Source organism: Rhinatrema bivittatum, chromosome 3, assembly GCF_901001135.1.
Source record: "Rhinatrema bivittatum chromosome 3, aRhiBiv1.1, whole genome shotgun sequence".
NCBI lineage: Eukaryota > Metazoa > Chordata > Amphibia > Gymnophiona > Rhinatrematidae > Rhinatrema > Rhinatrema bivittatum.
In genome coordinates this window covers 179,495,500-179,507,745 of record NC_042617.1, presented here as the reverse complement: position 1 = coordinate 179,507,745, position 12,246 = coordinate 179,495,500, and the positions used below count along the sequence as shown (strand labels likewise).

The 12,246-nt window shown below is 41.2% G+C and overlaps 1 protein-coding gene across 10 annotated transcripts in view; it reads right to left on the bottom strand.

Moving 5' to 3' along the window:
• CEP170 (centrosomal protein 170) overlaps window positions 1-12,246 on the bottom strand; it is a 350,277-nt gene that overhangs the window by 47,147 nt on the left and 290,884 nt on the right. For all 10 annotated transcript variants that reach the window (XM_029593969.1, XM_029593972.1, XM_029593975.1 and 7 more), the window contains one exon: window positions 10,452-10,545. In XM_029593969.1, coding sequence (XP_029449829.1) covers window positions 10,452-10,545 — 94 coding nt within the window. The remainder of the gene's footprint in view (window positions 1-10,451; window positions 10,546-12,246) is intronic.

Here is a 12,246-nt window from a genome sequence, read left to right as displayed (position 1 = left end):
AACGAGGCTCTCGTTGGACTGGACTGACACAAAAAGAATATCTGCTGATAATATTATGTTGTGTGAGAGATATAAAGGAGAATTTTCATTGTAGAAACAATACTCTTTTGGAAAGGAAGGATCCTGATAAACAGAACATCTGATGATAGTATTGTGTTGCTTGAGAGATATAAAAGAGACATGAGTGTGTGAGATATACGTATGGTATGATTGGGGTGATTGGAGGGTAAAGCAAGAGTGAGTTTGATAATAGAGTATTTTTAGCTATGGAAAGTAATGGTTATTATTAGGATAGGGGAGTGGTCCACTGTTTGCTATAAAATAATTCTTGTAAATGATTGTTGTAACAAAGTTTGTTAAAAATAAATTTATAGTTTGGCATAGAGTTTGCCTTAAGACCTCTGATTTGCTAGGTATTGCTTACTAAGGTGTAAGCATCAGACCTAAGCACATTATTTCAGGTGAGGTTTCAGAGGTATCCTGTACAAATACAGTATCTCCTTTTTTCCATGTCTTACACACCTAAGCATGCTGCTAGCTTTCCGTACTGCTTTTTCACACTGATTAGCAAACTTCAGGTTATCTGAGATAATTACTCCTAGATCCCATTCCTAATTAGTAGTTGTCAGTACTTGCCTTTCTAATTCATAAATGGTATCCGATATGCATAATTTTTAAAAGTCTTTAGCACATCTTCCAAGCCCATAATCATTCTTCCATTTTTTTTAAATCATCTCTCATTCTTTTAACCTCTCCTGTTGTGTTTACTCTGTTACAGACTGATGTCATTTTTAAATTAGATGAAGTAAAATCAAGCAATCAAATTTTTCTCTTGTTAGAAATCAGATCAAAGAACAGTTTGACTCACTGACCTGCTGGTGCAGTGGGCTTTGAAGAAAAAACAATGGGCCAGGCTCAGCAGAGAAAACAAAAAAATAAAACTATTTCTCCATACCATTTTACAAACAAAACTAAATATTTCAAAATTTTATTTTGTTTCATTACATAGTCTACATTTACTAGCTTGCTCTCCTTATAAAATGTTTTATAACATAAATGGAAAAAATTATTTTGCTTTACTAGCATTTTTATTTTGGTTAAGAAAAAACTGTTTACTGAACAGACTGTGAGTCAGGAGTGAGTGGATTCATGGCTCTCTTCATTTTTGACAGTCCTGTGTATAGTGTTCTGTGGAATGGGTTACAGTCATCCCCATGACCTCTGGAATTTGGAGTTCCACAATGATCTGTGTTAGCACCACTCCTATTTAAATGTATGTGGCAAGTGGAGGTGGTCCAGAGGCATGGGGTTGCTATCATCTATTCATAGACTTATTAGGAAATTCCGAACCCGGTTAAACAGCAATATTCTCCAATATAAATTCACCAGTATACACTTTTTTTTTTTTTTAATTCACACAGTATTTGTGGAAGGGGCAGCCATATCAGAAACTGCTTTGATCGTAAAGTAGCTCATCAGTATAATCATACTCAAGTTCTTATAGAAAAACTGCAAGTTGGCATTTGAATGAATTCTTAGACCCCTGTTAGATACATCATTCACCCCTGAGGCAGAATTTCTAAACATGGCATCATGTCAAATGTTATGGGTATGATAATTAAAAAAGCTTTCAATTAAGGGAAGTATTTATGACATTTTACAAGTTGAATTATACATTTTTGTTTAAATGAGAGATATACATGAGAATAAGAACTATACAAACATAGGAATATAATCATACCAATCAACTACTTTACATTGGAGCAGTTCCTGATATGACTGTTCCTTACACAAATATTTTATGAATTAAAAAATAAATGTATACTAGTGAGAGCTGGGCTGCCTTCCCCCAGCGCAGCTCTCTTCTACTCACACAAAAGCCAAACCTCCCAGAAAAATAGACCTGAATAAAATACCTCTTTCCAGTTTAATTTGATTAGGGGGGAAGGTAAGGGGAGGGCACTGTAGAAAGGGTCAGGGGTTTATTGTTGACTATGATAGATGAGGGGGGAGGGGCTCTTATGGTTTATTTTAAAGCTTGTACTGTATTTTGCTACATATACTTTGTGGTTATAGGTATAGACGATTTTTGTGTGGTCATCCCATTTTAAACCCTCCCCTATTTGCAGTACTCAATAGGATCCTTTAAAAAGATCTAATTCTTAAAGTAAAAAATACAAATAGTAGTAATGCATGTCAATATTAATATTATATCAGTCTTTTTGAACGTCTTTAAGCAGTTTTACACACAATTCTACTGAGCCTCTAGAAGCAGATACCAGTAACAATAGAGATTACCTCACACTTGCTAGAGCTGATTGATCTATATTTGCTGTAGTGAAAGCAATGACATCATGCACTATATTATATCACATGCCATATGAGGTAATTTGTGATCCTTTCCAAACATGGTCATTCCCATAGATTCTGATAATTTGAAGAGAAGAGGCATATAGAATTTTCAAATTGACAATCTACATTGAAACGTTTAATAGATAAAGTATTGCTATATGCTAGAAATATTGCACTTTCTTTTCTAACTTTGGAAAGCAAGCCAGCTGAGGCAACTGCTGTGCACTGAACAGCTTTGCCATAGTTGCAAAACTATACAACTTCAGGGGGGATGGAGAAGCCATCTAAACACCAACATTTAACTAACAAGTATTCTAAAAGTCAGCTATAAGCATTAATACTGTATTTCCAGCTGGCATCTGACACCTGTAGCATGAAAGCTCATGTTCCATGGGCTTCTCTGACTGCTGACAAAAAGGTGAAAACTAATGAGGCAAGAGGTCCTGTGCATATAATTGTTATCAGAAGTTAGGTTTAGCACAACTAAATGTTCAACTGCTCCATTACCAAATTTATTTTTCATTGCATATGATCTTACAGTATTCTGATTTTATTTCTTTGTTTTTAAATCACTCATGTCAATGGAGGCCGTTGTAACAGTCACAATCTAAGCTGTATATATATCAGTTATGAACTACCACAAAAGAAAAGCTGATGCCTTACTGAAGATTCAAGCTGATAAGATCTAAATATATTTTATTTCATCAAAGTACTCAGGAAGGTCAAGGAGTGACATGGTTTATAGGTACAACCTGAGCCATCAGTCATCCAGACTTGACAAAATTCAATTTCCCTTCCTTAATAATTTAATTTGTCTTCTGGCTCAATGAGTGACTGATTTACACTTCTCTTGCATTTTCCATTAAATCTAGTAATACATGAAAACAGACCAATTGGGAGATAGACTCACTTGAAAACTTTGTTTTGGCTATCACACCAGAACATGATCTACATTTCTTTTAACATTTCTAAACATATGAAAAGAATATGAACATATGAAAATACTTAATCTGCAGTGCTGGTTGTTCAAATATTTATTTATAAGCATTTGATATTCTGTTTTCTCCTAAAGATAGGTCCAAAGCCAATTACATAGAGGAGCAAGGTACTGAGTATATAAGTAATGGATACCCAGTGGGTATATGCTAGAGGATGAATCTCTGCTGTGAAGTCTGGAAGGCCTAGCTAAACAGCCAATCTGACTTTTTTTCCCCAGAAGGTAAGGTAGCAAGTTTTCAAGTGTAGATTTAGACATAACTTGTTCCATATTTTATGGGCACAGAAGCAGAGAATGTATGACGTCTCCTGCATGTTATTCTAGGTGACGCCTGTAAAGGGGAGAATAAAGAGCCTGTTGGGAAGATCACAGCTCCCTTGTAAGGGTGTAGGAGAGCAAAAGTTGGGAAAGATATTCAGGGCCAGTTGCTTTGTTTTCCAATGTGTAAATCAAAGTGTTTTAAATTGTATCCTGCTCTAAATGGGAAGCCAGTGTAACTGATGCACAATTGGCATAACACGGTAATTGGCTTTGGCCTCTATCAAAACTTTAGCTGCCATGCTTTCTTAAAAACTGGAGGAGTACGGAGCTATGCCAAGGAATAGAGAGATACAGTGGCTGATGTGATTGTTGATCAGTGAGTGTATGACAGTAACTTGATCGCGTTTCTTAAAGCAGTTACGCAGTTGCCGAATCTGGTAACCCCTCACAAGGCGCCGCGGACTGCATCGCCGCAGGGAGAGAGAGAGGAGGGGGAAGCTCTACAGGTGGTTCGTGCCTAAAATGAGTGCCGACCCGGCAACGGACGCTTGCCGCGGTCCCCCACCAACCTAAAGAAGACCCAATGGGGAATTAACCTCCCGACAGCAGGCGGCCCCGGGGAATGGTGCTTCGCGGGGCCGCAGGTCGGGACGTCAGTCGCTCCCCAAAAGGGAGGGGGGAAAACCTGGGTCAGGAGGGAGAGGCCGGCGCAACCGACTTTCACCTCAGAGAGCCGAACGGAGTCCAAAAATTGCAGTCTTCTGCTGAAAAAGAAGATGAAACAAAAATACACTTACCCCAACTGAGCCCTCAGTGAGGAAAATGAGAAAAGAAAGAAAGAAAACAGGCAACAGCCTGTCAGCAAGTCACCAGGCTAGAGAGCGATGAGCCAGCACCAGCGGAGAGCTCTCCCCCTGCTGTAAGAGGAGCCTTAGCAAAGTGACCTAAACTGTAAATTTAAAACTTCCTATTTATTTATTTTTTTTTTTAAACTTGATCCCCCTGAGGAGGTAGCCCTAAGCTAACAAGCTGGGGACCACAAGTCCCCTGCTCACATCTGCTGGAGTCAGAACGTTACTGAGAGCTGTTACAGGGGAGGCGTAGTTATATGGTTCCTCCCCTGGGAATTTTGTGTTCTGACTCCATCTGCTGGACAGGGAATATAGCCCACCGTCTGGAATGATCCTGGTATGTACAGGGAAATATATTTTTCTCAGTTGAACAACTAAGAGTTTTTCTTGATGCGAAAAAGTCCATGATCCAAACTCCTATTATAGTTTCAAATTAAATGAAAGCTGGAATTATGCGTTAGGGCTTTTCCTTGTATCTAAATGTTGTGATAATGCTCTCTTATTATTTACATGGGATCTCCCCCTGTTTAAAATGATTTTTGGTTAAATGGATACAGAGTCTGTATTATGATATTGTGATTTAGTTATGTTAAACTTTTTCTTTTTTTTTTTCTTTTCTCTGAATAACCATGTATTTCTTATATACAAATTATAATATTTAATTTGTAAAATGAGATAAATAAAGAATTAAAAAAAAATGTGGAGCCTGGCAGATAAGACGTAGCTGTGCAAAAAAATGAATGGGAGACTGCACAGATGTAATGGCTCACCCCAAGATTCCTCACATCCATGCTGATAGGCAACTCAAGCTGGTCAATAACTAGTTTGTCTAACCCAGGGGTCGGGAACCCATGGCTCGCGAGCCAGATATGGCTCTTTTGAGGGCTGCATCTGGCTCGCAGACACGTGTCGCCATACTTCGCGGTTCCCCGCTGACCCAGCTGCTCCCCGGTCCTCCGCCGCCCGGGCTTAAAATGCTGTCAGCCCGGGCGGAACGCGGCAGGACAGCTGGAGTCAGCGGCACCGGCGTGCTCTCTTCTCCTCCCCCCCCCCCCCGCGGCCCGGAAGAGGAAGTGGAGAGCATCGGGTGCCTGCGCGGGAAGAAGAGACCACACTAGCGTGGTCTCTTCTTCCGCGCAGGCACCCGATGCTCACCACTTCCTCTTCCGGGCCGCGGGGGGGAGGAGAAGAGAGCACGCCGACTGGAGTCATCCGGGTGCCTGCGCGGGAGTCGCCGGGTGCCAGCGCTGGAGTCATCGGGTGCCTGCGCGGGTCTTCCCGCGCAGGCACCCGATGCTCTCCACTTCCTCTTCCGGGCCGCGGGAAGAAGAGAGCACGCCGGTGCTCTCTTCTTCCCGCGGCCCGGAAGAGGAAGTGGAGAGCATCGGGTGCCTGCGCGGGAAGAAGACTGCAGCGCGGCTCGGAGGAAAATGAAAATCTTCAACCGCGGCCGATGGGACTCCGCCTTCGCCTCCGCGAGGGCTGAAAATGAAGGAGGTTAGCGTTGGGAGGTGGCTGCTGCTGCCGCGAGTTCCCCGGGGGGGGGGGGGGGGGGGAAAGGGGGAGAGAGAGAGTGAATGAGCGAGCAAGCATGTGTGTTTGAGATCCTGTGTGTGTGAGTGAGAGATTGCATGTATGTGAATGATTGAGAGCCTGTATATGTGAAAGAGAGTATGTCTGTGATTGAGATCCTGCCTGTGAGAGAGAGAGCATGAATGTAAGTTTACCATTGGGAACCTGTATGTGTAAGTTTGTAATTGAAAACCTGTTTGTTTGAAAGAGTATGTGTGTATGATTGAGATCCTTTGTGTGTGAGAGAGATCATGTGTATGTATGATTAAGAGCCTGTGTGTATAAGTAAGAGAGAGATCATGTGTGTCTGTGTCTGATTGACAGCTGGTTTAGGTGATGGAGCATGTGAGTATGTGATTGAGAGCCTGTGTTTAAATGAGAGAGAGAGACCATGTGTGTCTGTGTGATTGAGAGCTGATTTAGGTGAGGGAGCATGTGAGTATGTGATTGAGAGCCTGTGTTTAAATGAGAGAGAGAGACCATGTGTGTCTGTGTGTGATTGAGAGCTGATTTAGGTGAGGGAGCATGTGAGTATGTGATTGAGAGCCTGTGTGTAAATGAGAGAAAGAGAGGACATGTTTGTAAGCATGTGAATGAGAGTCTGTGTGTGAGAGAAAAAGACAGCATGTATTTATGTGATTGAAAGCCTGTGTGTGTGTAAGCGTGAAAAGATAGACAGCATGTGTGTAAATGTGTAATTAAGAGCCTATATAAGTGAGAGAGAAAAAACATTTGTATATGTGAGTGACTGAGAGCATGTGTGTATAGGTGTGTCATTGAGAGCCAGTGTGAGAGAGAGCGCTGGTATGTGACTGAGAGAGGAGAAAGTTCCAAGCAAACCACCCCACCTCCTGCTAATTCAGAACAATCTCAGGACACCTGGATATCAAACGTTCCCAGGTATGCAGAGCAAAAAAATTTTTGTATCCTTATTATTTTTCATTACTGGATCTTTGTGTCTGCTATTTTGAAATATTTTGTTGGTATCTGGAAATGTTTTATATGAGTTTTTAATTATTGGATATTCCACTCATCAGCTGTTTCGAAATATGTTCTTTTTGTTAGTACAGTTTTACTGCTGATGATTTTATATTTCTTGATTTGTTTTATAAGGATGTGTGATGTTTCTTTTTTCCTTTGTTACACTGCATACAGAGACTCTGGCTTGTTGCAGTTTCCAATTCAGTTTTTGTCTGCATGCTTCTTGTTATGCGTTTTGGTCTCTTTATTCTATGTTAGGTGAGGGACAGCACGTGATTCAGGTGAGGTTTTCTGCTGGCGTGTAGTTTCTGTGTAGGACTCTATAGCAGCCTGACTTGGTCCGTTTTCCTAATAGGAGATGTATTGGTGTCTTAAGGCCTGGTGTAATATTTTCAGAGACTTATTGTACTTTAAAAGTGTGATCTTACATAAAATGCACACATTTACTTGTATTTAGTTTTAAACATATTGTATGGCTCTCATGGAATTACATTTTAAAATATGTGGCGTTTATGGCTCTCTCAGCCAAAAAGGTTCCTGACCCCTGGTCTAACCTATTGCAAGAATCATCCCTTCCAATCCACAAAACTTCATTTTAGCTAACTTTAACTGTAACATGTTTCTTTCCAACTCCTGCTGAAGTGCAATCAGTTAAATTTTGAATGACCAAATGATGGTCCTGACCCAGAGGCAAAAGCAACTGTAAGTTGTCTACATATCATAAATACTTTACATTTAATGTCTGAATAATCCAACCCAAAGAGTTCCAATAAAGATTAAGCTTACAGGGTGAAAAAACAAACCCTTGCAACACCCCATGAGTTACCAGAGTGACAGAACTACACTCCATATAATAACCAATGGACTGCCAGTTCAAATCCCAGCTCAAATAGCCAAAGTGAAATGAGATGGTGGTTTCAGTCCAGCTCCAGGGGTCATATTGCAACTCCTCTCAGATTCCCATGATTCTGAGAATTCTGCTACAATTCTCATCACTGACTTATGACAAGGACACAATATGAGAAAAACTGCTTAACATAAAATGTTTTAAAATCGAAAATCTTAACCCAGTTTCGAAACTGACTTTGATGAATGAATACTTCCAGTTTTACATAGACTTCATTTTAGAAAGAAATCTAAAATAAATATATTTTCCCTCTCTCCTTCAACATTTACTACTCTTGGGGGAATTCTGCATTGTGTAGTTATTTATTTTATTTACATAAAAACATAAGAATTGCCATATTGGGTCTGACCGAGGGTCCATCAAGCCCAGTATCCTGTTTCCAACAGTGGCCAGTCCAGGTCATAAGTACTTGGAAAATTCCAAATAATAAATAGATCCCATGCGGCTATTCTGCAGTGCTAAGTAGTGACTTTCTCCAAGTCTATGTGGATAATAGCAGTTTATGGTTTTCTCCTCCAGAAACTTGTCCAAACCTTTTTTTTTTTTTTTTTTTTAACCCAGCTCTTTAGTTCATGCCTTTTCACTGGTAGATCAAGGGAAGTTACATTCAGGTATAATAGGAATGTTCCTATCCCCAGAGTGCTTACAATCTAATTTGTACTTGAGGCAATGGAGGGTGAAGTAACTGCTCAAGGTCATAAGGAGTGTCAATGAGATTTGAACCATAGTTTCCCTGGTTCTTAGCCTGCTGCTCTAATCACTAGTTAATTTCTCCACTCCAGTTGCGCAGAATTTCTCTTCTGTGCAGAATTTTGCATTTGCCCCATAGAATTAAGCATGGGGACCAGAAAGCAGCAGCTGTAGCAATGTCAGTGGAAGCCTGCCTAGGCCAGAATAGCAGAAGAAATAATGCCGGTGTCAGCTGGACATGAGCAGGGACTAGTGGCAGGATGGCCTATGCAGACTGGAAGAGAGTTGTGAGAGACAGAGTTGGCCCACACAGGCCAGAAGTCTGCAGTGTCGACCTTTACCTATGTGGTCTGAACGAAGGAGGGTGCACAAGGGATCTGATGGAGACTGAACGAGCAAAACAGACGGTGAGATTGGGGGAAGATAGAAGAGAGCTGGGGATCTTGCTAAAAGAGAAGGGAGTAGAGAGAGAGAAAGCTAAGGGGTTTTGCTGGGATGAGGGGGGGAATACTGGGAGGAGTAGAGAGTGAGAGCTGGAGAGGGTTTCAAGCCTTGTGGGGGCTTTCTAGGGGGCAGGGAGAGAGAGAGAAAGAGTGAGAATAGTGGGGTGTTTTCAGCCTGGTGGAACAGAGAGGAAAAGATGATGGGGGGAAAGGAATGGGAGAGGGGTCAACCCTGGGGGAATGGGGAGGTAGCCATCCTAAGGGGAGAAGAGATCACGTATGGGGAAGGTTTTGAAACCATAAAGGGGAAAGCACTAGGAAGGGTCGTTAAGCCTAAGGGAGGAGAAAGCAATCTGCCTTATGATGGTAAAATTCTTCATCTTTTAATAATAAAGTTTTTCTGTATTGCACTGCTAAGTTATCACGCAGATAGTAATTATATAGAGGCAAATAATTCATTAGGCCGGGTAGTGGACAAGTTATCTGGCTAAGGTTAGCTGGATAACTTGTCCCATATATTCAGCGGGATAAAAGTTGCTTTTTCAGTGGGATGTTTAAGTTATCCGGCTACATATAGCTGGGTAACTTTAGGCTTAACCGGCCAGGATTAAAATATGGCCGATTCCCATCTCCCGATTATCAGCCATCTGCTGCCCCCAGACCCCTCTCCTAACCCCTTCACCATAAAACTAAAAATTAAACTGTGACGCTGGGCCTGGCTCTCCCCCTTCTTTCCATTCCCGCTAAATAGAAACTTAAATCCCATCTACTACCCCCTAACAGCCCCCCCACCCCTGCATCTGACACCCTCCCATCTACCTACTCAGTACCTTAACTGGGCCAGTTCTTACTTCAGGATCACAGAATAATGCGATCCCGGCCACTTCAAGCGTTACTCTGGTGATAACACTGGAGCATACATAAAGCATACATTTACGCTTCCAGTAACTAGTTACCCAGCTAGAATTTAGCCAGATCAGGGCTTAATATAACCGGGTATGCCATTTAGACTATTAGGTTTTCTGTCTAAATGGATTTTGAATATCGATCCCATTATGTTAACTAAACAAAGTCTGCAGAATTTTGTAGAATTTTAAAATAGTGTGCAGAAATTGTAATTTTTTCGAGTAGAATTCCCCCAGGAGTTATATATATTTAGTTGAAACAAATTAGATCTTGGACTGAAAATGTCGATGTAGAATAAGTCAGAGGTGCAGAACTATACTTGAAGTTTGCTCATCACATCACTGTGTATTATTAAGATCAAATTCAACAAACATTCAGAAAATACATTAATACACACATCTTTTTGTTTGAAACACAGAACAGTCACAACTGTGTACTAGAAGCAGTAATAGTTGAAAATGTCAACTTCACATTATCTAACAGTTTCATACCATGCTTGCAGATTTCAAAATAGGGATTTCACTTTCTGCTCGTAATTTGCTTTCAATTTCCTCCCAGTTCCTGTCTTTGTCCTTGAACAAGATCCTATACACACACACACAAAAAAAAAAAAGAATTTCCTTTAGTAAATGGACTATATTGCATATATATTGATTTTGAAGACTGAAATGCCTTTATTCTACTTAAAGTAGAACATGGTTAAGAATCTGTAATAATAATGACCAACAGGAATGGCATTTTTTTGTCATTTCATGCTCAGTTAGGAATATATGATGGCTCAAGACAGGAAAGAGAGTCTTTAAGGCACCACAGCGATAACAGGAAATACTGAATGAAGCTCTCTTTGGGTGGTATGAGTAGGGTCCTTCATTTTCAGTTTAAACCAATTTTTACCCATAAATTCCCAGAATATTCCATGGTGAAAATTGGTTTAAACTGATTTTAACCCTAATTTTATGTGACAAAAAAGCTGCAGATGCCACATTTCAACAGCTTCCGGAAGACAGCACAGGCAGAAGAACCTGCTGTATTTCTAGTTCTTCCCTTCCCCCAAACAGCCAAAATATTCATCAGCCCAAATATTCATCAGCCCTTCCCCCCCCCCCCCCCCCCCCCCCCCCAACAGTAGCAGCGCAGGCTCAATTCTGTGTGACCTCATTTCTGTGAGCTGGCTTTCCTGGTGCACAAGGATGAGGTCACAGAGGACTGAGCCTGCATAGCTCCTCTTGGCTCCTGTAGTAGATACAGCATGGCTGCTGTTGGGAGACGGGTCAGTTTGCTTGTTTACCCTGGAATAGGGCTGGAGCTGAAGAACCAGCCAGAGCACAGTTTCACAGTCACCCACTGAAATATAGAGAGGCAGCTCCTCCCAACCAGAAACATTACCCAGCAGGCTACAGGCCCCTCTGGCTCCGCAGAGACTCAGAAATGCAATGCTGGGCTGCACTGCAGTGCATGGGAACATTAGCAAGTTGTTGAAATTTGAGAGGAGGAGGAGGAGACTGGAGTCACCACAGCTGGTAAGGATGAATAATCTTTGGGGGGGAGGAAGATTTTGTGAGGGGGGAATTCTTTGGGGGGGGGAGTCTTGTGGGGGAGAGGAATGAGATTGGAAAGAAGGGAGGCAATGGAAGAGCAGAAGGAGAGTAGGAGAAAAAAGGGAAATGCTGGGGAGAATGATAAAGGGATCTGGATCACCTGAAGAGTCATTTGAAGAGGTTATGCAGGTAGTGGTTTGGGAGGAAATAGGAAAGTGGGAGGCTTCTGTTCACCAAAATAAATTCTGATATTTCCCCCCAAAAATGAATAATTTTTTTCTACTGATTTTCTCCATTTCAAAATAAACCCTGATAAATTTCCAGGAAAAAAATGAAGGTCCCTATGTATGAAGTTGCCCCCCCCCCCCAGGAAATATTAATTCCTACATAAAATAAAATGTTACTGTTATGTTTGAAAGGAAGAACATGTGCTCTCTATTCATTCTTATTCCGAGAGTCATGAAGAGAGTAATTTTTCAGGGTGCGCAAAACAAAATATTTTTTGTTTTGTTGTATTTCCATTGAGGTCCACATTCAGGAAATCGTTGAGTGGATGAACATCCTGCTGAATTTATGTGCCTAAAATTATCTAGCTACATGTAGTTGGAGAACTAAAAACCTAACCAGCCATGTTTGAATACAACCGGTTAAGCTTAGTTATCCAGCCTTGTGTGGCCAGAGAACTTGCTACTTGAATGGATATCTTCAAAAGGTCATGCAGTGCTGTTAAACGTTTAAAATAAATAAA